The sequence below is a fragment of the Cololabis saira genome, chromosome 2 (assembly GCF_033807715.1).
Source record: "Cololabis saira isolate AMF1-May2022 chromosome 2, fColSai1.1, whole genome shotgun sequence".
In the NCBI taxonomy this organism is placed as follows: domain Eukaryota; kingdom Metazoa; phylum Chordata; class Actinopteri; order Beloniformes; family Belonidae; genus Cololabis; species Cololabis saira.
In genome coordinates this window covers 34893118-34920927 of record NC_084588.1, presented here as the reverse complement: position 1 = coordinate 34920927, position 27810 = coordinate 34893118, and the positions used below count along the sequence as shown (strand labels likewise).

The following is a 27810-nucleotide window of genomic DNA, read 5'->3' as shown; positions in this document are numbered from 1 at the left end:
GCCACCTGTCCAGGGTGTACCCCGACTCTCGCTTGATGACCGCTGAGATAGACTCCATTACCCCCTCTGAAGACTGCAATATTGCTAACAGCCCTTTCGATTACCGGAGCTAAAACCCTGGCATTCCTCTCACCCTTCACCCCCTCCCAACCCTCTCTGCCGTCATGCCTGAGTGTACAGTCCTGCGAGTTGGGTTTCACAGACCAGTGATACAGCATTCCCCCGAACACGGCTGCACCAGCGCCCGGCACAAGAGCTTAACCAAGCAGGGAAACGATACAAGAGAATAGAGACGACCAGGGCTCAGACAGCTTCGGGTTCCCTTAGCGTCCGGATTTGTCTGACATTTGGTGATAATGAGGCTTCAGGCTGTGATTTGAACCACAAAATTGTGCCAAACTTTAAACCGATCTCCCCCATTCATGAAGTCTGAATGTAATTAATCCAGGTATATGAGAAATTGAAAATACCTGGTGAAGGAGAACCCCACTGGACATTGAATAACTAAGTTGAAAAACTGATGCTGAATGTAAATGTACGCACTACAGAAGGGAATGTTTGTTTTAACCTTGACTTTGATCTTTTGTCTTTTCTGCAGCACTTGAATATCACAATCTAAACACATCCGTTGCGACCAGAGACTTGTGGGTTGTCACAGGTAGGGATGGCCTTGCTCTGGAAAAACAATGAAACTGTACTTCTTGTTGATGAACGTGTGAGTGTGCTGTCATAGAACGTGTCCATTAACATGCAGGCAAACATGTGTTTCCCTTCCATGCTGTGATAAATCACCGGCAGATATGCATCTGAGAGGAACATTCAAACTATTCTGTCTTTAAAACTTAATGGGGAAAAGCACACATGAACAGAATGTGTTATTAACTATTTATGGAAACTTTTAAGATCTTTGCTCATGTTTACAATCTTAACTGTCTTGGTGTTTGCATGAGCGATTAATTAGGCATGGAACAATCCTTGATCGTTTTTACTCTGTGGGCTTTATGAATAAGTATGTATGCTGAGCAGCAGCAATAAATCTCCCCAGTGTTCAAGGACGTCCATACAGTTACATTGTTTTATGGATTAGTCTGTCACATCAGACTGTTGTTCTTAAACCTGCACTTGCTGCAATGTGAGGCCAAGTCAATACAAGGTCAAAACCTACATAATGGGATTTACCGAGACTGGATAAGATATATAAGCAGCTTTATTGCTTTACAGATGTTAATAAAGTGGAGAACTTCTGCTCTTGTGCAATGATGGGGCAGACAGACTAAAACTCGGCACATTTTTAAGTTCTGACTTGCCTGTTTCAATTCCAGTATTTGTTCCCCCAAAAATTCGACACTCAGTTGGATACAGGCGTGAACAGATTAGCACTTTATGTTTATGATGCCAAAGAACATGTTAACTATTAGAGCTGCAACTAACAACTATTTTTGTATTCGATTAATCTATCGATTACTGTATGTATGTGTGTGTATATATTTATATTTATAGACATACATGCATATAGAGCTCTTAATTGCCCTTAATCATGCTAAACGGACACAGAGCTTCAAACACCTGAACGTTTTTTGAAAGGTTTTTTAAGTTGTTATATTGATTGATGTCATTAAAAGAAACATGAACACTATTATTCCTTCAAGAAAAGTTTTAAGTTTCAATCCACAGACGTGTGACAATTTAGCCAACTAATAATAAATTATGAAATTTGTTGGCACCTAATTTTTGTCATTGATTTCTGTCTACTAGATCAATTATTCATTGCAGTCCTATAAATGATAAAGGTCATGATAAATATTCACTTGTACATCCTTTTGGTGTTGGTTCCTGATGAGCAAGCTTCTGCTATATCTGCTTGGTTAGGGTTGGGCATCACAACTGGTTGGTTAGATTTTGACAAACAAACAAATAAAATACACCTCTTTATGGCATCAATGTATTAGACAATAATTTTGACATACAAAGTTTCACCGATCAAACCTGTAGCAAAATGTAATGTTGTGGCTGATCTAACAAGATCTTTGTGCTGCTGAAGACTTTTTCATGGGAATCCATATTTTAAAATGAGTAGCTTCTGTGCTGGAATACGTATGAGACAGAAGGTCTCCACTTTGTGTGTTAAGCTGTTTCCACACACATGATTTAAATTTAATTTCCCAGTTGCCAAGATCACCAACTGGTTGGAGGCAAATTAGCTAGGGATCTATGTTTGCCAGTTGGCAGTCCGTCATTATGTGTGAATAACTCAAAGATGTATTGCAGATGTCCTGATGTCTTGTACTGATGTTCTAATTATCTGCAATAGCAAAATTGCACCAAGGCGAATTTAGACACAAATAAGGTAGCAAACATTTGATTGGATTGTGGGATGCATCAATGTCTTTATGATTTGTCACATGATGAATACTACAACAGAGCTGAGGAGTGAGCTTACACTGCTTTTTTTTCTCTTGGTCATTGTTTCCTATCCCTTCTTGTTTCCTAGCTCTTTTCTTGCACAAGCTTTGTGACAAAATATGGTTTTGTAACTGCTTGGTGACCAACTCAATGTCATATCATGTAGTGTATTACCCGCTGTTGCCGATCAGTCATATAGTGTGAACACCACAACAGCTTTAAGACTTCAGTTACTGTACAAAAAAGCGAACCATGTAGTCTGAGCAGCGTACCAAGTTGCTGACACTGTAAGCCACGTAGTTGGGAAACAGCCTCAACTGCACTAATGTCATTAGCCAACTGAAACAAAATGTAATATTTTTAATCCTTTCAAGATTTTTTGCACATTTTATTTAAATCTGGACACAAGCTAAATGTGGAAACTGAGGACACACACATTTCCACATGCATGTACACACTCTTAACCTTGCACCCTTTTTTTCTCTCTTAAATAACTTTCTGTCTTGTCTGCATCTGTCCATCTTCTGTCTCTAACTCCATTTGCAGTGATCCAGGATGTTGATAATGTCAGCCTGGAGGGACACTACCAAAGCTTCGCCAGTCTAATGGAGCAGCGACTGGCAGAGTTGTTTGTGTTGGCGGACCAGCAGGGCACTCGTTTCAGGCGAGCCACAACTGTAGGCAGCTACACCGTCCAGGTAGGAAACAGGCCTGGCAGCTGCTTTAGATTTTTACTGTGACTCTTTGGTTGGATGTCAGAAATGTAAACTGTTTTGTGTAATTATCTCAAGCAATATGAATATTTCATAAGTGGTACACTTTAATAAGCACTTCTCCACACACTTGGATGATTACTTGTGGTCATCCTTCAATAATTGGAGAGCTTCTTAACTCATCATTTGCTAATTGCTAATCAAAACAAGCAGAGTCTCAATGCTTTTCTTAAGCTGTTATTCTTAGTTCATGAGTGTGTCCCTCTGAGTGGCGTTTATGCCAAAGTGTATAGTTTAAATCATACTTTATTTTATGAGACATAAACACTCTGTAGCACTGACAATTCATTAACAGTTTTTCCCAAAGTGTTTTGCAGTTATGTAAGTAGATACTTTGTCATTTTCACCCAGATGGTGAGCATCCGCAGAGTTTCAGGGCCCAAGAACCCGGCAGAGATGACATATTACGTCCAACACAACGGCGTTCCTTTATCTGGCACCTCAGCTGCAAAAGTCCTGAACACGGTGGATTCCCAGATCATGGCACTCACCCTGGGCTACTTTGTCCAGCTGCAAGCGGAACGTAAGGACAGCTTTCTGCTCACATTTGACAACAAGGCAAATCAACAGAAACGCTCACAGCAAGACATGCCAAGCCAAAAAGACTTGACTCATGTCTGGGAAGAAAAAGCGGGTATTGGGGTGAGGGGCATAGAAGAAAAGGCTGCTGTGATATCTCTCTGAAACGCTCCCAGCAGGACAGTGTTTGTTTGGGTTGCAGTTCTGCTCAGTGCTCAGAGGCGTAGAGAAGGGGAGAGAGGGTGAGCGCATGCAGCATTCTCTTATAGATTGTTGCCCACAATAGCTGAATCAGGCCCACTTCATATCAGGCTTAGCTGTGCCACTTGGCGTGGGTGTGACGAATGCTACATGAATACTCTTTTAGTAGTTAAAGCATCATCACTGTGAATCTTCCCGGCGAAGCAGCCGGTGGAATGAACAGTTCTAATTTAAAGTCTACTTCATGCCAGGTCACGGAGAGAGAGTGAACAAATAAAGAAAAATGTTTTTTTCTTTTTTTCGTTTTTGCTTTTTCAGCTGTGGTCAAGAACCCCCCTAATAACCTTTGGATAATCGCTGCAGTGTTGGCCCCAATCTCAGTGGTAACGCTCATTATTATCATTATCACAGCTGTGCTGTGCAGGAAGAATAAGAATGAGTTTAAAGCTGATGCCATCGGTAACCTCAATCCCCGAGCCAAGGTACCTGTCTTCATCCTTATCTGTCTGAAACTGTTTTAATACTTCCATCAATTTTCATCCTCAGTTAATGTGATCATTTGTTGCTTTTTGGGGGTTTTGTATTATCCTTATCTGATAACTCTTGGTTTGTGAATTATTGGCTGGATGAAGATATAAAGACCTCATAATGAGGGTTTTTCAATACTGTCTGATAGCAAAACAATTAATTGAGAGAGCAATTGGCATGCAGTGTTGACATGACGATGACTTTGTGGTCACAGTTTGCAGACTTTGTGTTTGATGGTTGTAATTATGTTACGTGTAAGTGACAGTAGACAATAACCGCATGTTTCGTGTTGTATTCTGTGTTTTCTTCCATGTTAATACATCGTACTCTCTCAGTGCTCTGTTCTAACACATTGGTAGTCAAATTTGAACATCAACTTTGGCAACATGCACTGTTTGAAATATTCTCTCTCATTATTTTCAGATGCAGTATCGGAGAGATGTGGGCTATTATCATCAGGTATCTGTATGTTTGTATTTCTTCTCATTAGCAAACTGTGTTTTCATTTTCAAGGCATAACTGAGCCAGTAGTGGGAATTTGAACGGGATACGGTGCAGACAACATATTGAATAAATTTCAATAAATCTTGCTGTGCCAATGAAAACTAAGGATATGCACATGTTGCAGGGATTCAGAGTAGCAAACCTTTCACCAGATGAAGTTTTCTGGGATAAAAGACTGGTGTTGTCAATCCTTCTTATGCTGGTCTCCAGATGGTTAAATGTGAAGCTGTACAGAGACTGGTTATTAGGAAGCTTTGTTTTTTTTCCAAGCAGAAAAAGTACTTGTATTTTTGTGCACACTAACATTTGTTTATTTCTAACATCTAACAAAAATTGATAACTCTTCAGTTCCATAGTTGCATCATGTCCTAATCAAAGTTATAGCTCTATACCTGTGGTTTTTGTCTGTTGTGCTCAGTAGCTCAGCCGGCATACATCAGAAAAGAGAAATGAAAAGTGCAGAGTGTAAATCCCAGCACCTTCCTCTGCTTATTTATTGAATTTCATTAGAGAGAACTCAATAAACTATTCTATATTAAACTGAAAAAGGATCCATTTCTAGAACTGATATGGCACACTATGGTCCTACAAAGGCTTATCTTGTAAAATATGCACCTTAACAATTAATTCCATCAAATACATGTTAAGTGCCCTGGCAGACCACCCGTTATATTGTAGGCAGATTATACAGCCAGTTCTGGCTAATAATTAATGCAAAAGCCAACAGAAATTCTTAAAATGCTCACAGATACTACTTCTAAAAATTGAAATGAGGCTCTCACCACCTCCTCTGCATTACTCTGTGTGCAAGCCAACCCCTTTCATCATACCGGCTTGTTAGAGTTTCTTTAAAGACCAGCTGCAGTAGCACTTTCAATGAAAATCTTTACTCTTTGTGCAATGCGTGTGTGTGCACGATATAGACGATGGATGTTCGGGGGAGTATCACACATTGATTTTGCATTTTGCCGGCCGGCTTTGAAGCAGTGATGTGTGCCTGACAATTTATGACACGGTGATGAGAGCGGTCCTAAATATTTCAGTGTGTGTGTGTGTGTGTGTGTGCGCTTTAGGGGATTGAGTGTGAACTATTCTGGCCTCTACTGTAGTCTTCTCTCTTTAGATGTTGATATAAAATCTTAAGCAGAGTTTTCATCCTCCGACTTTTATCCTCTAAAGTAATCTAATGTTTCACTTACTTACTATAAAGAAAAAGTCCACAAATCTCAGCTTGACTCTGCCCAATGTGAAACATTTATTTGGACTGGAATTTGAAAAAAAAACTCCAAATAGGGCCTTAGTTTAATCTGTGCTTGTCTATTTGAAGGCACACCAGTGCATAGATACAGTCATTAGCTATATATAGATGCTCACTCAAAGGGTAGGTCTTTGCTAGTTTAAATCTTTGGCCCTGTTTACACCTGGTTTTCAAGTTCTCCTCTGATTGATCCACTCACATGTGGGCAGCTCTAAGCAGTTCACACCTGAGCGTAACCGTGTCCCCACATGTGTCTCTAGTGGCAGCTTGTGATTGGATCTCACTCCCCTGCCCCATACGCAAATTAAAGGTTCGGGACATAGCCGACATCTAGTAGCTCATTGGATACTCACTGCTGGCTAAGCGCCTTATGTTGACGGAGGTATGTTGTTAATGACATGAACAACTTTATCATACTGTATATGATAAAGAAGGAACGGACGTGAACAACTTACCTCCGCTTGTTGGGTCTAGGACCAGCGAGGTTTTGGTGCTCTGACGTTGGTGCTACCAGATGTCGGCTCTGTCCTGCCTCCCTTCTGAAGTTTGACGTGACGCTGATTAGACAACCGTTTTTCAGAATTGCATTCGCAAAAAGAAAAAGCACAACTAAGAAAACAGTTTGGAAACAGAGACGATTTTAGAGCTGATAGAGAGAAAAGAAAAGAATAACCTAGAAAGGTGATAGGACTCTCGGTTAGAGATTTTGATTTCTTGGTTACAGATTCCGGGTTTCGGTTGTCAGACTTTCTCAGATTTGAGTTTCGTTTCACTAAATATTTGGTGTTGAATTGACGCCATTTCCAAAATATAAATGTGTGCCCAGAGTGACTGAATCTGAATCTGAATCTGAATCTGAATCTGTCCCGTGTTATTTACATCCATACTTAAAGCTGTCCCCCCCCAGATGTTAAACAGCTCTCTAGTTTCTCTCATAAATGGCAGATTTTCTTTTCTTTCCGCTCAAGCGATCCTTTCTTATTTGTTCCAATTTCTCTCCACTTGTCCTTCAGCCAGTCCAGGGCTTTGACTACGCCAAGCAGCACCTGGGCCAACAGGGGGGAGAGGAGGAGACGCTGCCTGCCAGTCAGGATACTTTAGTCATGTCCCTACAAATTCGGGACACGTCTCTGTCACTAGAAAAGGCCCTGCAACAAGATGGGACTGCCAACAAGAAAAGCCTCACTTCAGACAAACATAAAAGGTATCGCTGACTCCTCACTCATTGTTCACTACTGCAGGCTGCGATGTGCACTACCAACTATCAGAAGTGTGTGAAAAAGCTGTAAGTCTTGAATTTGATCAAATGTGGATGGGAGGGATACTTTATAAATATTCAGCCTCGGACAAGATGCAAGATGCAAAGTCAAAGACACAAAAAGCATTAAATTACCAGGCAGTGGATGCAGACAAATGTGTGTTTATTTAGAAGGTTATGTGCGCGCAACTTTGCAAACTGTCACGGCAGCTGATATGAAATTGCTTAGCGGAGCTCCACCCAAAATTTAAATTCAATCCACTTCGTCTTTGTATCAAAGCTTGTGTTTTAATTAGATGCCTCACTTTGTGTGGAGCACAAGTTGGGTGTTCAAAGTAAACGCACTGGAGAAGCATTCCTTTGATGCTGCAGAATTGCAGTGAAATTTGATTTCACCTCCCATTTTGTGCCAGAAAAACATACATTTGTAATCCTGCAGCAATTTTTTTTCTTGTATATATATATATATATATATATATATATATATATATATATATATATATGGAGGATAAAGGCTTTCTAACAACACAAAAGACACATTTTGCAGACAGGTTTGTGTGAGGGCGGTACTGCGGTAAGCCAAATAAATAGACATTTATCACCTCTTCCGCGGTCATTAAGGTTTCACAAAGTCAGCTTAACAACCTCAGTGGAAATATAACTTAGGTTTTACTACCTTTTCAGCTGTTTCCAATATATTAGCATGGAGGAAAACAACACAGTCAAATCAATTTATTTAGAAGAATTGATGGGTTCTCCTTCAAGAGATACAGATGGCAAACATTAGCATGCTAATACAACTGTTTACAGTTTGTGTATTTCCTGCTCCTCATTCAGAAAGCTCTTTGGTCGCATACGTACAGAAGAAGGGCAATAAAACCCTAAATTCCCTCTGGTCCTATAGTCTGTTCTCACTTTACCCCGATGCCGAATGACTGGAAATCATTATCGAGAGCCTGGGTACTTTCAGGTGAAATTGACCATTTTCCTCGTTTGACAGTAGATAGCACTCTTTTAGAAATTAATTGCCACGTTAAATCATGTTGAATTGTTTTATAGAGGAACGCAAAAGGGCATAATTTCTCAAAGCCATGCAGGATGATACTATGAAAGATTTATGGAACAAAGCAGTGAATCTAAAGCCTGGAGGACCTGGAGAAATGATTGCGTGGACTCCTGAGGCAGCATTTCTTAAATGAGATATTCAGCGAGCATCTGGTCTTGAGGTTTCCTAAAGTTCGTGTCATCATTCTGCCCAATCCCAGGAAATCACACGATGAAACTGATGCTGGAATATTTTGCAGTTTTATGTACGTGACCTTTGACTTCATTAGATTTTTACAAATTCATCAAAGAAAATAAAGAAAAACCCAATTGAAACAAATGACTTGTATTCAGGAGTTTGACCTAGCCATTTGGAAAGGGGTGGGAGGGAATCTGCTGCGAGGCGGTGATTTTCTTTGTGACGAATGACGGCTTTCTTCCAACAGTCCTGCCAGATGCACCATTATGGTTTAGAGTTTCTCTGATCCTGAACATGTGCACATTAACACCTGTCAAAGTCAGTAAGGGACTGCCAAGAAGACTCTCCTCATAAATTAAATGTACTCTTGGATTGTTTTTGTTTTTGACCACTCCAGGGGATACTTAAGCACAGTTCCAGTGCTTCAGTATCACTGCCCGGCATTTTTAAGATGATTCCCTGCTCCAGCGCAGCAGGCTCAAATTAAGGGGTTGTTTACAGACTTATGCAGACCTTGATTTGAAACAAAAGAGGTGATCCATTCCTTTGAAATCAAGTGAGTTGGCTCAGGGAAACAGCTAAAACGTGCTGGGAAGTGGTACTTGAGGACTGTGAGCTCAGCTAACGGAGAAATGTACAAATATTCAGGGAACTGTTGATACATTTTGAAAAACATCCTCTGTACTTTTCTTCTTTATACAATCACACACATGCAGCAATTTGAGAAATGAGAGTTAAGGTGTCAGAAATACTTTTTCAAGAACATTTGTAAAACAATCCTGAGGTTGACTGATTTTCTCTCACCCTCACTTGAAAGGTAAAAGTCCGATAACGATCCAGAGATATAGTTATGTCCAGTAGATGTTGGATTTTATGCCTGGCAATGAGCTGTGACATGCCTCTTGAAAAGACCAGGGGCCTCATTTATAAAGCTTGCGTGCGCACAAAACAGGGCTTGAAAGATGCGCACAGCACCTTCTACGCAAAGGTTGGGATTAAAAAAAAAAAACTAACGGGAAAATGTGCGTATTTTTACGCCAATGATGATCTTAGCGCACGAACATTTTGAAGATATGGGGAACTGGCGATGCAGGTGGTGAAATGAAGCCAGATTCATGTCATACTTTTAATGCCATCACATATCAGACTTATAGATCCATGTACACTCAAGCCGGCAGTGTTATAGATCTATGTGTTCCGTAAGTGAGCCATTACGCAGGTATTTGTAGTAGGTACTATACGTTCATATATCATACTTCCATCTTCAAATGGTATGGAGTGGTGAATAGCACCAGAATGATTATTTATCGTGACAAGGTGTGTAACAATCAGTCTAATTGCTGAGTAAGAATATAAATTGCGTGGTGACAGCCGTGTGTAATGTTGCACAATGGATGCGCTGGCACTGCTTGAAGATCACGTAAATGGCAGGATCCGGATGGAGAAAGTATTTAGGGACCATGAAGATTTCCTGGCCCATGATGATGACTGGCTAATAAGCCGATTTCAATTCCCTAGAGCAGTGCTCTTGGATCTATGTGCTGAACTGGTCCAGTGTTAGACAGACCGACCCGCCGGAATCGCGCCATCCCGGTGCACATACAGGTGCTGACCACTCTTGGTTTTCTGTTCATCCTACGGGTAGGACGATTCGCGGAGGTAGGACAACTCGGCAGAACACCGGCATCGGAAAGTGACTCGGCTGCTCAGCATGGCCAGAGCTGCGGGCTCATGCCCGTCGCAGCGCTGATCACTTCTCCCGGTCTCAGCGCGATCAGGCTCAGATGAAGCCCGACACGCTGAGTCCTGAGAACTGATTAATGTAATAACTTAAATAAAGTACAATCAAACTAAGTTTTGCTCCCGCTCTATTTTTAAATACGCACACTTGTATGCTTGTGCGTGTGTGTTGTTGTAAGGCGGCGCTCCGTGTGTGTAGACGGCGCCTTTTCGGTCGGTGCGCCGTGTGTGTGTTTTAAATACAGAAATGACACACAAAACTGAGGGTGCGCCTTTCCACACGGCGCCCGTATGGTCGTCAAAATACCGTAGTATTTTAAAATGACCAAAATATATTTCTAAATTATTTAGCAGGATAAAAACTTTAAAACTTATTATATCATTATTCAACATTTAAGTACACTACTCCGACAGGTTGTTAAAGGAAAAATATTAAAAGTTTTTGCTCTCATATTAAGAGACATTTTTCAGAAATTATTTGATGTCCTCTTGGCCTCCGCCTTCAAATCGCACCACCAATCTCAGCCACAGATCTGTTCGTGGCACTCACGGCGTTTACAGCAGCAACGACGTGCTGCCACTCACTTGCTTTCTTTTTATTAGTGATGCCACTACTGTGACCACCAAATAATGTTGTTTTCCTGGCCTCCACCTCATCCACGAGCACCTCGATCTCAGTCTCCGCGAAATTTCGCTTTCTGGTCCTCCCTGCCATGATTTTTGAGTGTAAAACACCATTGATCGGCAGTCTCATTTATATGCAAATACAGTCATCAAGTACCTTGCATTGCCCATTCATGGTATAAAGTGGGCGTGTAGAGGGCGGGATATGAGGCGAATTCACGCAACCTTCCAGCTGGACTGTGATTTATAAAGCGAACATTGCGTGCAGATGTGCGTGCACACGGTTTTATAAATCCGGATTTTTTTGTGCGCACGCCATTTTCGGCTTTTGAGCGCAAGTACACTTTTAGTATGAATCCTACGCACTCTTTTATAAATGAGGCCCCAGGTGAAGAGTTGTGAAACCTGACTAAGCATTTTTAAGGCTTCAACTATTTAGTTAACCTTTATTCAACCGGGCAAGAACATTAAGAACCATTGTATTTGCAAAGTTGACAAGTGCAAAAAAAAACAACTAAAAAAAAAAACCAAAACACTTGAGGATAAGGGAGATGGGAAAAAAATGAAACACATGATGCAACAAAATACAAACAAGGACTCATGTAGAATAAGACTTCAAAAGATTAAGATTATGATTTAAAAAAAATCCCTTTAAAAAGCCTTTAAAACCAGAAACCGAAATAAAGCATCCAGTGTTAGTGTTATTTGTATTAAAGTAATTTGATGCTGTAACATAATAGGACAAGTTGGGGGATATTTTTAGCAAACTGTGGACACTAGTGTGTTGTACTTCGCTGCAGTTTCTGGAGACAGCAGTTGACTTAAACACAGAGGTGAGTTTCCTAGGAGGGTTTTGTCACTAAGAGTGAACCAATGAATATTACGACGAGAATGTAAGGAGGACCATCTGACCTGAGAGTAAAGCTGAGAGTGGTGACTTCTCAATGGAGCATTTGTGACGAATTGAATTACAAAATGTTAGATTGTTCCGCTTGGTTCGGCCTCCACTCTCCAGCTGTGCATTCACAGTGATCCCACAAAGGTGCAATACTCCCTCCCCAATGTGCGCTTTCATAAAGAATTGCAGCATTCTGAAATCTGAAGATGGTCCCTTTCTTCAAACTGGTGGACATTGCAGTCCACAGTCAGTAGGAAGTCGCTAGTAGCACCGGTCGCAAATGTCTTTACTGTTTACTGTTAAATAGAACATTTATTTTAAAATAGAAAATAGAAAAAAACACAAACAAATGCACATTTCTTCCTGGTTGTTCCCTTAGGACACACACAGTAGTGCTGCACTGTTTCCCTGTCACTGCTTTGGTGTGCTTTGTTAGCGAGGCTGGTGGAGGAAGCTGCAGCTGGTAGAGGATCCTCAGGCTGCAAAGCATAGCAGCAGAGTCCTCTGCATCTCGTGTCCTGTGTAAAAAGCTCAGCTCCATCCAGTCGCTGTCTCTCTGACCACCGTGGTCAAAAACCTAGTGGTATTTCTTTTTTTCCTGCAGCGTGTTTAACTTCCCTGTCAGTTGGCTAGATGTCCAGACAGCTAGACTGAACACCACTGGCAGACATCCCACTCACTCACCATCCGTATAATGGTCAGATTTCATCTTCTGTGTGGAGTTTGCAGCAATCTTTTCGCAGCTCTGTTACTCCTTGTAGCGTCACCATACTAAATGATTAATAATGATTAATTGTCTCATTGGGGATACCCAGTACTCGAGTTGAGGGGGGATGAGGGGGGATGGCATCCCATTCCATTAAGGAGGAAATTAATCGAAATCATCTAAAGTTGTAATTCTCACTGAAGGGATCTTAGCGTTGTGGAAAAACACACGTGAGTTGTGAACTTTTATTAACAGCGTGTAATAATAGTGAAATGTCCAGATAAATGTATATTATTCCAGGGCTAAATGATTATAGGATGGTGATAAACATAAGTGGAATAACTTGGAGGAAACTGAACAAACAAACAAAATAAATAATAAAAAAAGATCTAAGACTCAATAATGGCTAAAGTAACCTGAAAAATGTATCGGTATCTGTAGAGAATGATAAGAATACTCAGCTGGATGTCAAAAGTCAAGAGTTTGATAAAATCTTGAATGGAAATTTGAGAATTGATTTATTTATGAAACATTTACTAAAATGACCTAACATAATTCTGTCGAGTAATTTGTGACATCAACCCAAAATCATCTGCACGTCTTCATAGTTACGGCAGCGGTGTGAGCCGAGGCCCCGCTCAGGCTCTCCTGATGGAGATGAAAGCCCAGGTTCCCCAGGAAGCGTCTCGCTGGCAGAAGATGGTTGCAGGCAGGCGACGGGCAGAAGTGCTCAGTACCAGGACTCAGCTGTTTATCTTTAGGAGACTTCAGAGGGAATCTTCACTCATGCAGGTGTTGGGTTGATCAAGCAGCCGATGAAGAAGAACGTTAGGTTAAAAATGCTTAGATTATCAGAAAGGGATTTCTGGATTAGAGCTGATTTCAAGATAAGAGAAAAGTAACGACATTACAAAAATGAATGTTTCTATAAAAAAGAAAAAAATAATGATGATGGCACATTATTGGTGAGCTGAGTAAAATTGCTTCAAAATATCATGATGAAACTGGTCAAAACTTCCAGGCGAAAACCAAAAATCCAGAGGAAAGTTCTTTGTTGACTTCCATGTGTTGTCATGACTGAACTGCAAAACTGAGAGAAACTCATGACGGCCCTGAACTGAAGAAAATCCCCAAGCTCTCTGAACTAAGACAAAAGAACTGCAGTTCTATGATGAGCTTTGGTGGGCTCTGGGCTCGAGCCAATCAGAATTTGACAACATAAGATTCCTCTCTAAAAGGGCTGATCTGCCCTCCTCTTCAGAGGTATCGTATCTTATCAGGATTTAACTAAAAATACCATAAAAACTAAACCTTAATAGTAACATTTAGATTTCACAAACAATGAAGACCTTCACTCTACGTAAAGGAATGTCAATACACATTTCCAGAAACTTAATTAAGATGAAATGATACCTACTAAACAAGCTTAAATTAACCTTACGAAAGAAAATAAAGAAAGTTGATCAATATTGACCAAATAAGGACTCAAAACAAAACCTTCAAATGTCTTGGTTTTAAACCCACAATAAGTGCAACAGTGTTTTCAGTGATAAATGCTAAATGGAGTTAACGAAGCTCTTATTACTTCAGGTTCTATAAAATAGTACAAAGTCATATTGTTTTAATCTTCCTGAAAGCCATCCTGAAAATAATAATGACTTGTCATTAAAACATTGGCAACTGAATTTAAGTGAAGTCACAAACTTTGATCAACTTAAACAAAGCTTTGTCTGCAGCAAAGGGGGATGTGGCAAAAGTTTATGACTGTTTCTTTACTGGGTCGCCATGAAAACGCTGATTCTGGCTTTCAGGGAGTCCTGCAGTCGTCGTAAATCCTTCCTGTTGGTTCCACGCATCCTTTGTTTAGCAGACTGTGATAGTCACAAGCTGGACACCTGGATCTCGGTGTTCAAAGAAATTATAAAAAATAAATGTCACGTGAATGTTCCAGACACCAGATTCGCTACATCCTTTATACATTGCCTATTCACAGAGCACTCACTTCGCCCCCTTATGCTCCAGTAACCTTTGTCCCAAGGCGGATACAGGGGCGTACCAGGCATTCAAAATTGGAGAATATTAGCATCTTACAATCACATTGCACAGTTGTAGATTAGCAGAAAAGGCTAAAAATAATCAGAGTAATTTCAGTAAGTGGCCACCATGAAACATGCTCATGGAAGAGCAGCAGCCCCGCTCTGCAAATTATCGAGGGTTAAATGAAGGAATGAAGAGAAAACTGTGAGGTTACATCTTTGTTTATTGTTACTTTGCCCTGAAAATATTTATCTAGCGTGAAATAAATTCAGGACAAAGGTCCTGAATAATATCTATAATAGAAATCTGTGTTTCCAGACGTAGTTTCAACAATTCGCTTCAAATCGCTTCTTCTTTTCTGAATGGTTCACTCATTTGTATCAAGGCCAAACAACTGTTGTAAACACCAGCGCAGGATCAAGCGTAAAACCCTCCCAGATAGCAAGCGTTAACATAATCTGTACACCTCAATTAATGTGAACACATCACACCTCTTTGTTGCGGCTGCGAGTGTTGAGTGGAAGCAGCTCTCTGCAGCACTGCCTCCGTTAGAGCAGGGGAGGGTGGCCACTCCACTGCTGTTTCCCTCTCCCCGCTGTTATCAATTTTACCAGACAATAAGGGGATAGACTGGGGTGCTTTGAAGTCATTGTCAGACTTGTGGCCGTCTGAGCCGAGGCTTGATCAGCCCTAATTCCGGCTGCAGTTTCAGGCCAGTGAAACGAGAACTGGGTAAAGCAACTGTTTGCCCCTTTTAGTGCCAGAATCACTCGTGCGTCGCTCAGGACATCAACACACACACGTACAATACACACCCTGAAATGTGCATCTCATAAAGCTTATGACCAGAGACGGATGCACATACAGAAGTGTTTAAGTGGACATGTCCTAAAAAATACACACTCATACACCACTTTGGAGGACAATAGTGATATCCAGTACTCGAGTTGAGGGGGGATGAGGGGGGATGAGGGGGGATGGCATCCCCCCTGAAATAAAAACGGTCAAAATCATCCCCCCTGTAAAACTGCCATACCCCCTTTCCATCCCTTATGTAATTTCATCAATGAATGTGGTTTTACTGCTATTTCAACATTTAGAGTCATCACCAGAAAAATAACACCAGAAAAATAACTTATTTGACCATTTTCACCTGTTTCAAGTACATTTTCACTTGAAATAAGTAGAAAAATCGCCCAGTGGGACAAGATTTATCTTCTCATTACAAGCAAAAAAATCTTTTTTCTTTTTTCTACTTATTTCAAGTGAAAATCTACTTGAAACAGGTGAAAATTGTTGTTTTTTCCAGCGATGACTCTTATTTTAAGTGTAATGAGATTTTTTTTACTAAAATGAGACATTTTAACTAGAAATAAGACAAATATTCTTGTTAAGATTTTGCGTTTTTGGAGTGCTCCATTTTACTTATCCTGTGAAGGAAAGAGTCATATTGATAAGTTCAGAAAACTGTTTTTTATTGTTGTGTTTTGATGTATTTGATGTAAGCCCAGTGGATATTTAAAGCTTACAGAAGGCTGCATTTAACTGCTGCTGTGTCATTCCTGCAGTATTTCTGCAGGTGTTTTGGTCAGTGCTATTATTTGTAATATATTATATTATTTGTAATCAGCACAAATTATCTGTCCCCATATGATAAAATCCCCCCCCCCCGATTTTCTTTTACAACTCGAGTACTGGTGATATCTGAGCATTATTGTGATAATTTTATGAATTTGATAAAAACTCTGATGTTTTTGGTGTAATAAGTGGACTTTTCTGTCATTTATGAATAAACAATTTTACTTCAAAGCGTACATCTGAGCATGGGGACTGGTAAGTCTGGATTTGACTTAGAACTCAGTGATGGTTTTAATATGAACACATGTTTGTTTTAACTGCAAACAAATACAGTAATAACACATTATGGTTACTGGACATGAGAGAGGGAGAGAGAGGACGGTGAGGTTGTCAAAGGGAAGGATGACATAACCTGGCCGTGAGCCCAGCTTCCTGAGAGCTCACCGCCTTTCCTGTTGCTATGGTTACTTACAGCAAGTTGCCAAGTGAAGATGGTTCCGTCATCAGCAACGAATCAGAGAAGCTGAATTCCGGCAGGGGTCTGACGGTGCCGAAAGTCACAGCGCAGCAGAAACTAACAAAGGAGGAGACGCGCAGGAGGGATGGTGAGAGCCGCTCGTAGATGCAAATACAAAGGATTGCCTCTGCTGCTCCTCTGCAGACATGCTCAGGTGTGCGGCAAATGCAAAAAAAAAAAAAAAAAGAAATAATCCTCTCCCATTCAAGCGGGAAAACACTTCTGCAGTCTCCGTTTCTGAAGCACACAGGTACCTTAAGAGAAATGCACTGGCGCTGCAGCTTTTTTTTTATTCTCCGAAAGATAAGCGCTCAGCAGAAGGCTGAGATTGACCACATCAATATGCATGAGGCAGAGACTCTGCTGACATGATACCTTTGTGTGCACCTTTACGAAGGCTCCGTTGAGAAAGTGCAGAAAGACCACGTTAGTGCTCGCATCCCGCGCTGCTCTAGGTAAAAGCTATTAACATTTTGAATTATGTCACGCTCTATTCCTGTCCTCGGAAGCTAAATGCTCCTCGTATGATTTCAAGTCATCCAATTCCAACACTCTCTTTGTAAATTGGATCGAGCGCCACCAGATTACGATGTTCTTAACGGCTGAATATGAATTATTCATCAGCGCAGTTAAGGGAATCCAGAGCTCAATCAGGTTTGTCTGATGTTGGATAAAGAATGAAAGTGCAAGTTCACTTTCTTTCATTTTTCACACAGATGCACTGCCACAGCCTCCCGAGCCAAAGCTGTCTTTGTGATTTATCAGCCGCTTCATGCACTGAGACACATGACTGTTGTTTAATGTAATCCCAAAGGTGGGGGGGTTCCTAGTGTTGGGGTGGAGTCAGACAGGATGTGCAACAGTTTGTTTCCCCCCCTGTTTGACTGAGTGTAACAGATATCATATTTGTTTTCTGTTGGTGGATTTCCCTCCTCGACAGATCCATATGACTCCTCCTCCGGCTCCCTGCAGCTCATTTCCATAAAGCCCATGGCGGCTCAGACCAACTACTCACATCCTCCATCCTCTGAGCACAGCCAGGACTCAACCATCGTCAATGGAGAGGTGAAGCCCGCACACACTAACTCATTTACAAACTGACATGAATGCAGGCATGAACAGCTGAAGTGATGTGCACAGATGCACCAAAGTTCACCATTCCCTCAATGACCCTGTAAGAAAACAGCATGTTCTCCAACACTTAGAACCGAGTCCTCTTCCGCATTTTAACCTTTAAACACAAGTCATAAAAAACTGTTAAAGGGGACCTATTATGAAAAACGCATTTTTTCTTGTTTTAACATATATAAAGTGGTCTCCCCTCACCCTGCCAGCACAGGGGAGACAAAATACCATGAAATTCTGCAAGGTCTCTGACCCCCGCCGGACAGAGTCCCCAGTGTCACGTGGCCTTTTTTTGAGCCATTCTGAATCTGCGCCTATGGTGACGTCACCATAGGCGCTCATTTCCATAGGTTCAGCCTCCGCTGCTGAAACCACGCCCACAACCAGCTCTCTCCGCTGCTGGAGCGGTGCTTCCTTCAGCCAGTCGGACGCTGCGCCGCGGCGGAGCGGATCCGGGTTGAATCATCCAGGTTCCCGGGTGGTTTGGGAGCTGGGTCCTCGGGGGTCTGTCCCAGGTCGGACCAGCTTCACCCTCCGAGATTTTCAGCCAAATCTGTCGGTTTGATCACGGTTACGGGCGATGCGCCGCGGATGCGCTCCGGAGCCGATCTGTGCGCCCGCCATGGAGTTGCGGCGCCCGTCGCGCAGCATCCGCCGGGCAATTCCGGCTGAAATTCCGCTGGTCGGTCCCCAGGAGTCCCTGCTATCAGTCCAGGCCGGTTCCTGCGGTCCCGGCCGGTTGGAACCGGTCAGATTCCCTGGTTGAAGCCGCGGTGATGCGCGCTGCTCCAGCCTACTTCCTGGTTTCCAAAGCGGGGTTTCCGGCTAAATTGTCCAGGTTCCCAGCCGCTTTGGGAGCAGGGATTTCTGGGGTACGTCCCAGGCTGGACCAGCTTCACCCTCTGAGATTTTCAGCGAAATCTGTCGGTCTGATCCCCGGTAACGGGCGATGCGCCCCGGAGCCACGCCGGGCGCCCGGCGTGGCTCCGGGGCGCATCGTTCAGCATCCGCCGGGCAGATCCGGCTGAAATAGTGCATAAATGTTATTTATATACAACTCATATTTTATTTTTTTAACAATAAAGTTGCCATTTGTGAAAATTCAGTCTTGAGATTTATTTACAGGCTCGGGCTGCTCTGGCGGTGCGAGGTTTATTCTCCTCCCCTGCTACACGTCATTCAGGGAGCCAATCAGCACAGAGCCTCATTATCATACCCCCCCCTTCCCTTAGAATGGAGCACAGAAAAAGGGGTTACAAGCGATAAAACTAGTGACAGGGCCCACAGGCTGGATTTCTGATTTATGTAGAAAAAACAAGCTTTAGATTGTTTTTAAGACATTCAAGCCCTGTTTAAAATATACATTAAATGCCATAATATGTCCCCTTTAAAAGAGTTGTTTCTATGCTATGAAACCAGGACAGAACTTTTCAGAAAACCGATTTAAGTAGAGGTATGATGGATAAGCTATCTTCTCTTAAACCTTTGATAGGAACGGGAGCTCAGAAATTAGCGTAAAGTTAGAAAGAATAGAATAATCAAGATTGTTCCTTTTGATGAGAGGCTGCTCTATGGCATCTTTGAAAGTGGCTGGGACCCTGCCAGACATCAGAGAGGAATTAATTAGATCCACAATACATGGCCCGAGGGATTAATAATATCCAAAAGGAGATTTGGGCTGGATGCTTTCCAGGGGGCAAATGTAAATGCTGAACTATTTCAGTCAAAAAAGACAGGGATACCTGTTGGGAGTTCTGGGTATAAAGGCAGCGCAGCGGGATCCAAGGCAGAAGTGAGATAAGATCCGATAATGGAGATTTTCTTTTTAAAAAAGGAAAAGAAAACTTTTTCACAAAGGGGAGGTGAAAACATAGTAAGAGTGGAATCAGGAGGATTTATAATACAATCAGAAGTGTTAAAACCCACTCTTGCACTCCAATAGGTTGTTTCTTAAAATGTTTAAAGAGACTTCAAGGTGATCCTTCTTTCATTCCCTCTCAGCGTGTCTACATGCACATCTGAGAGCTTGAGTAGTCTTATTCAGCTAAGGCCCTGCCAGGAATAGGCCATCCTTTCTTTCATCTACGTGCATTTTCAGAGAAAATCAATGACAAGCAGCTAGAAGAACTTTCTTTTCCCTATGTTCTGTTCCATCTTTTGGCCTTTACTCTTTGCAGGTCAACTTGGCGCTGAAGCAGAAATCAGACATCGAGCATTACAGGAACAAGCTGAGGTTGAAGGCTAAGAAGAAAGGCTATTATGACTTCCCGTCTACGAACGGCAGCAGCAGCGGAGGACGAGCCCTGGCGCAGAGGCAGCGGCGCGGACATGAGAGGGACGCCAGCGAGCACGGCAGACCTCTGGAGCCCGACGATGAGCGAGGCTCCACTTATGTCAAGTCACACAAGAGGTGAGGAGGGTTCGGGAAAGCAAAACGAACAGTGGCTCGGTTGGATGTTGACAAAAAGGAATGTTCATTGTTTAAGTGGTTTTGAGGAGACTTGCGAGTGAAATGCACTTTATATTCGTTGATTTTGCTTTTAACACTGGCCAGTGCCTCATGTCTGCTCACCTTCACCCCGTCAGCTCGAAAGTAAATGACAGTGTGTGGTAAAATATTTCAATGTTTGTTTCTTTAGATCAGGGGTCGGCAACCCAAAATGTTAAAAGAGCCGTATTGGACCAAAAACACAAAAAACAAATATGTCTGGAGCCGCAAAAAATGAAAAGTCTTCTATAAGCCTTAGAAAGAAGGCGAAATATCGAGAAAAAAGTCGAAATGTCGAGAAAAAAATTGAAATGTCGAGAAAAAAGTCGAAATGTCGAGATTAATGTTGAAGTACAATCTCGGGAAAAAAGTGGAAATGTCAAGGAAAAAGTGGAAATTTCGAGAAAAAAGTGGAAATGTCGAGGAAAAAGTCGAAATGTCGAGATTAATGTTGAAGTACAATTTTGAGGGGAAGGAAGAAAAAAAAGGAAAAAAAGAGAAAATAAAGAGGAAAAAAAAGGAAAAAAAGGTCAAACATTTTTGAAAAAGCTCCAGGGAGCCACTAGGGTGGCGCTAAAGAGCCGCATGCGGCTCTAGAACCGCGGGTTGCCGACCCCTGCTTTAGAATAGATCATGGGTGTTTCCTCATGGTCTGAGAGTTGTCTTTGGGAAAATTCTCTCTCATATACTTTTTAGTGTTGCAAAAAATTGGCAGTTGTACCTTAAAGAGCTGACAGGACCTTTTATAATTAGTAAGTAAAGGAGCGATCTACTCTAACAGCATCCCATGTGTATGAAAAATCTAGATTCTTAGTAACAATGACTGGAAGTGTGTTTCTCCCTCTTTATTAGATGTGGATCAGAATTCATAGAATACAATATGATTGAAAGAGAACATATATAACAATTTGGTCCAGCTTCTTCCTCCTTTTGTGCAATTTGTTCCATCTTTAAAAATCAGTTTTACATCTTTGCACCACCAATTTTCAAGGTACAACAAATGCAGCAGGTTGTAAAACTGGAAAGAGTTAAAAGTTGGGTGGTAGGAAAACTGTACTCTGATCTGTGTCTGTGATATCAGGCTGTCTTAAAAAATACTGAACTCGTCACTGAATGATGTATGACAGGCTTTGATCACCTCAAACGGGTAACAGGGTTATGTCATGTTGCTGAGTTAGTGATTGCTTCAGAAACCAAATTATTATCTCTTGGCAAAGAAAGGCATGTTATGTTCTCTTTGAAATGTGTTTAATTTAGTTATTAATCTCTTATTGTAAATGGAAACAAATCCTTTCTGCACATGTGACATTGCCTGGTCAGGTAGATACAAATAAATGCAGTGCATTTAATGAAGGACTAGTGAATCCCGAGTACTTTTGTTTTTATGTTGTACAAGAAAACACGTATCCCATAGTCCTGTACTTGATATTGTTCACATTTGTCATAAAGCACTGTTTAAGCCCAGTTCTGATGTACACCAGTGATGGTTCTTGAGGGCCCTTCAGCTTTCAGATGTTTCCTACCTCCAACACACGGATTCTCCTGTAATGGCTCACAAACAGACCTGTGTGGACCTTGATGGTAAGCTGATGGTGATCCATTGGCTTGAATTTGGTGTTTTTGGGCAGAAAAACATCTAAATCAGGCAGGACAGTGGATTAGGTAACACAGCTGTGCAGCATCATCAAGGAGATCCCTCACAGCCAATCTGGATGACTGTGAAGTTGATCAAGTCATCAATACCTCTATCATTATCTTATGCGTTGTTCTTGTTTGAACCAGCTATATTAGCATCCAGGCATTCAACATCTCATCAGGCGATCTTCCAGGTTTTTCATGTTACAGATGCCCTGCAGGCTTTTATCCAGAATTCTTTCCTTGTTATAAAATCCAGAGCATTTCAGTTTGATGCATCGTGAATCATTTCACCCATTGTTGTCATATATTTTTCATCTGTTTTCCTCTAAACCATATACACTGATTTCTCCACCGGATTTGAGAAGGGCATCTGCTGGAGGAACTAGCTGATATATTTGCCGTAATGTGGGCAGTTCCTGCTCACCTAAAGTCTACTGATGTTTCCAAACGTACTAAATTTGATAATAACAGGAACGACTTGACTTTTAGGTACTTTAAAAACCGGTGAAATGTATCAGCCTTTTATGACTCCGTCCCTTGTCACTGGTTTGTCCTGCAGGTCTTTGTACTCTTTGTACAACCGGAGCTTCCATATTAGGTTCAGTGATCTCCTTTAGGCACAGGTGGACTTCAAAGTGTGCAGGCATTGCAAGGTCTCCCGACAGAATTATGATGTGATATTTGAGGGGGTTATAAGTTCTGGACACTTACGTAAGCAGGTTATTTCACTCTTTGAGCACAACAATTTTTTTAACACAGCTTTCCAAAAACTTTTATTTTCTGCTCTGTGCACATGGCAGAACTCTGTAATGGCTGTATTCTCGATGGAAAGCAAGTTTTGCATTGCATGTTTTACGCTGATCCAGCAAAAAGTTGGATTACAGTTTTTATATTTGAAAAAATGCCAAAAAAAAGCAATCTTTCACTGACAGCTCTATTATATGGCATGTCAGTGACACCGCCATTGCCAAGCTGAAGTGACCATATCCGACCAGCTTTGCTGACATATAACTTGTCACTTTTTGAGGGGAGGGGGGGGGGCTCTGTTATTTCTTCCCAGTTTGTTAATCATGTCTGGCATATTAGGACCATAAGGTTTATTGTACAAGACCGTCCCTCACCTCCGCTTTACTGCAGGTGCACTTAAACTAAAAGATTTACTAAAAAGCCTTGAATTAATAACGAGCACGCTCCAGGTCTGATTTCTCCTGAATCTGCGTCTTTACTCTAATTGGCAGGCAGTCCCAGGCTGGACAGACAGCCTATCGCAGCAGACAGAGTCTGAGCAGCCCGAGCCCTGGAGGAACAGAGATGGACCTGCTCGTGATGAGAGAGAGGCCCAGGAGAGGCATCCGCAACAGCGGCTATGATGTAAGTCACATGTCATCATCCACCAGTCTCAGCCAAGTGAGCGTTAAAAGATGTCTTTATCATTTTCTCGACTCTATTTTGAAGCAGACATAGTCAAATATAGAACACAATGGGGTAATCGCTGACGGATATAATTATTCCTGTTGTACTTGCTGGCTTTAGGACATCTCTCAACAAGAAAATAGAAATACACAGTGGTAATTTTGTGTAACAATTTCTACAGTACATTCAAACCCCTAATGAGGCATAAGCTTACTCAGACAAACAAAGAATGACTTTTTCAAAGTTGCACTTTTTGCATCTTTCTGCTTGTGTTTTCTTGATTTGCGCTCACTGCTGTCCTGCTGCAGAGAGGCATTGAAAGGCGGGGGGGGGGGGGGGAGGGGGGGTTATTCTATAACTTTGCAAGAAACCAATGTGATGAGAAAAAAACAAACCTTTAAATTAGCTTCGGAAGTATTTTTACACATTCAGATGTTCCCCATCATTTATTTTGCATTCCCATTAGCATTTTACACTTATGAAGTAGTGGGTGTTCATACTGTAGATGACGTCTTAAAATGACTGAGTACAGCTTTTAAGCTGCATATATTATTATTTAAAAAAAACTGCCAACTACTTTAACCGTATAATCAAATGAACAACATTTAGAAAATTACTGATAGTTATTAGCTCATTTTGATATATGTGTAGAGGGCAGACAGGCAAGGGGTTTTTACCTAGGAGACACATGTGTCTTAGTGATGTGGTAAATGCAATCATGTGCTCGTTAAAAAAGTCTTATTTTATAATTAGATGTCCAGTGGCCACCATCTTTTAATCAGTTATGGAACTGAAATTTAATTATCACAATTGATAAGTGCTAAATCCCCTCACTGTCTCAGAGAGGGTTTAGCAACAGAGATGGAGATCAGATGTTTCTGCTCAGGTGTGGTTTTAAGTGTCCCACAGTAAAGTGAAGCAGAGAAGTGGGTCATTTATAATTAAGATTAAAGGCTTATAACGTCCTGTCGTACTGATATATAATGCATCCTAGGCTGGTCAGTTTGTGTCTTCACTCAGTTATTGTGCCATTATTGTTCTATATATATGGCTTTTTTTGGTCATGAAATCATAAATATCTGAGCCCCAAAGAGTGATCTAGTAGACAATTATTAAATAGCACTCTGGCTCTGAGCTGTTTGGAAAAAAAAAAAAAAGGATTCTGGACTTTCTCTGATACCAACCATTAGAAAAGCACGGATATAACCGGCTCTGGTGCTGTGGCAACTGTGGCAACTGGCCTGCTGACATGAGGTCATGACCAAAGTGGAGCATTTATGTGGATTGTTATTGTGCTTGTCCTCTAATGGCAACGCTACTCTCTGCCCTGAGAACCTCTGATCCTCCAGGTTTACATGATCATGGGTTCAGCAATTTCCGAAGGTCCAATGAACAAAACGCCTCTGCAATCACATGATTAATTTCACAGAAAAAGTCTTGCCAAACCCTTGAGAAAGGAGCTTGCTTTTGATGACCTTGCATCGCCATGACTCCTGGTTGGCTGTGTGGTTCATTTTCACAATTCCCAGCCCGGTTGATAACGAAGGGGCTGGTGTGGCTGCAGATGCAAGACTGCTGTTGCAGGGGGACTGATTTATGAGATGCACTATGCAGGGTCTCCCATGGCTGTTCTCTATTCGCACAGGAAGTAGGGCAGACTCAGCTCATATAAGCGTGTCCCTGAATTTAAAACTGAATAGAGGGACACCGGCTGAAGGAGACGGGATGAAGCGGTTTGGAGGGAGCTTAGAACCACTGAGAAAAAAGAGGGGGGATATGATAAGGGGGGAGAGTCAGTGTAGATCAACATCTGAACATAACCTTGTCGGCGCTTACAAGAGCCTGGTATTTTCATGTTATAGACTGAGCCGGAGCTGATTGAGGAAACAAATGTTGATCATCTAATGGCGCCGCTAGGATACATGTACGGCCGGGGATTGAAAGGCCACTCGGAGACGTCCACTCTGAGCTCACAGCCATCTATTGACGAAGTGCGACATCAGATGCACCTACTGCTGGAGGAGGCATTCAGCCTTGCATCTGGGGGGCAGACGACATCCGGAAGGCACAGCCACCACCACCAACCCCATCCTGAGCAGTACAGCTCTGCCTCGCCTCCCCTCCCCTACGCAGACGTGGTGACCAGTGCTCCGGGCACGATGCGCTGCGGACGGGGGGCCCTGCAGTGGGTGCCGTCTTACGGTGCTGACGTGTATCAGTGCACCATGCCGAAACCAGTGAGTTATCTAAGATTGCTTAATCTTCTCTGGTGGCCCCCGAGTAGAGAGACGTTCATTTTGATTGTCTTCCGTCATCATTTTCAGGCCTTTCGCTTCACCCAGCTTCCTGAGATGGCTCTAAGCTCTCCTCCGCCTTTACCACCTCGGACTGGGCCTCCTCCCCGGACGTCCTTAAGACGGTAAAGCTGAGGACACACACAGAAACACAAGGCAGACACAGAAACACAAGGCAAACAAGTACACTTATATAATTCGGTTTATTTCAGGAAGCAATTCAGTTGTCAAAAGGGAAATGAAATATGCTTTTTTTTTGTTGCAGAATTAAGTGACCCAACAACAACAATTATTATTATTATTATTATTATTATTATTATTATTATTATTATTATTATTATTATTATTATTATTATTATTATTATTATTATTATTATTATTATCATCATCCATATTTGTCAGTATATATCTCACAAAACATGCCGAAATTGGTCCTCTGCTGCTTGTCCAGTGTCCGGAGAGCAGTTGGAGGTTAAGGGCCTTGCTCAAGGGCCCACAGTGGTTTAGATCCCAAGGCCACTGCATGCAATGGAGCCCTCTACACACGCTCAGCTCCTCTCCATGCTCCTCTCCGCAGGCCCAACGGTTTCTGCTTGACCACCTCTAGATTCCTGCAATCAGTTTGACTTGACAGTCTGGAGGTGGAGACCAGTAAAATGTATTGACCCACTAATGATGGGTCATTTTCGGTGCAGTAACACACACACGCACGCACGCGCGCGCACAGCAGGAGCTCGTGCACGTGTTCCTGTTTCTTGCTCTTGGGCCGCTTGATTCTGCAACCACAAGTGATGAAGTTGTCTTTTAGAATGTTATTAAGTACTTCTGGTCATGTTTTATTTCACTCCTAACATCTGAAATAAATATTAGATCATACTAATATCACAGATTGATGAATAAAAGATTAAAGAAGAAAGAGTGTATTATGAATAGAGGCATTTACTATCTTTTTATTGCACCAAATAATATATAAGTTACCACAGGGCTTTCTCATGAGGGTATTAGATAATGGTACAAGTGAGACCCAATAAATCCCTGTTGAGCAAGCGTCTGGCGAGAGTTGGAATGAAAAATGTTGATAGAATTGTGTAAGAATTGGTGGCTGTGTGGGTCCACCACGAACTGGCTGAAGAGAGAGCACAGAGGGGAAAGATGAGCATCGAGAATTAAAAACAACAAACAGACACTAACACAGACCGACACTTTGCCTGCAGCATTCTGAAACCTTTAAGATATACTTCATTTAATCGTATTTAAATTCATATTGAGGCATGAGGAGGTGGTGTGCTGAGGCCAGGGTGATTTTAGGCTTTGAATGAATTTTAATATAAACTAGTGTATAGAGAAATGGAGAGAATCTTAATGAGGTAGGGACTTTCCCACATGGAGTGTTTGTGCCATCTAGTGGTCAAATCTTGCAGCAACCTTGCGTTTACGCCTCTGCACTCTCGGCCCAATTTAGTTCCACCTCTGACTTGGGGCCTAAGGGAAGGAGTTCAGAGACATCTGTCAGCGAAACACGGGGTCCACACGAGAACAACCCATATGGGCCGGCCACGAGGGCAGCACTTCCAGCTATCACTGCAGAACAGCCTGTGTCTAACTACTCAGGTAAGCACATAAGGACATAACTTAGCGTTTCAAAAGGTTATAATGTGCTTTGACTCTGTGATATACTAATGATTGAATTGCACCGTCGGTCTGTCCACCAGGAAACCCAATAACGTCCGTCTACGCCATCCCGGCCGCGAGGCCCGACTACTCAGAGTATTTTGTCAGCACATCACCCACCTCCTACCACAGTCCCTCTTGGATGTCCTACCCACCAGAACCTGAGGATGTAACACCACAGTGGACAGACTCTGTAAGGAAGCCCATTTTTCCTGCCTATGAACTACCCAGGCCTACTGGGAAAATATAGCAGAAGCTATTCAGATTAAGCTTTACAGTCCAGCTCAAGCAGATGTCCCAGTAGTCCAAACGGCCCTTTGGTCCAATGATTACACCTTTAAAGTCAGCTCTTGTGATGTTTGTCTCACAATTAATGTTCCATCTGGGCCGGGTC

General features: G+C 42.0%; 1 protein-coding gene across 1 annotated transcript in view; it reads left to right on the top strand.

Annotated features, from left to right (window-relative positions):
* Window positions 1-27810, top strand: part of kiaa1549lb (KIAA1549-like b) — a 93176-nt gene that overhangs the window by 61373 nt on the left and 3993 nt on the right. Inside the window, exons 8-21 of the mRNA XM_061744411.1 lie at window positions 599-658; window positions 2950-3101; window positions 3528-3699; window positions 4215-4378; window positions 4848-4883; window positions 7200-7390; window positions 16745-16875; window positions 17728-17852; window positions 20090-20322; window positions 23277-23409; window positions 25314-25688; window positions 25776-25870; window positions 27208-27356; window positions 27458-27609. Coding sequence (XP_061600395.1) covers window positions 599-658; window positions 2950-3101; window positions 3528-3699; window positions 4215-4378; window positions 4848-4883; window positions 7200-7390; window positions 16745-16875; window positions 17728-17852; window positions 20090-20322; window positions 23277-23409; window positions 25314-25688; window positions 25776-25870; window positions 27208-27356; window positions 27458-27609 — 2168 coding nt within the window. The remainder of the gene's footprint in view (window positions 1-598; window positions 659-2949; window positions 3102-3527; window positions 3700-4214; window positions 4379-4847; window positions 4884-7199; window positions 7391-16744; window positions 16876-17727; window positions 17853-20089; window positions 20323-23276; window positions 23410-25313; window positions 25689-25775; window positions 25871-27207; window positions 27357-27457; window positions 27610-27810) is intronic.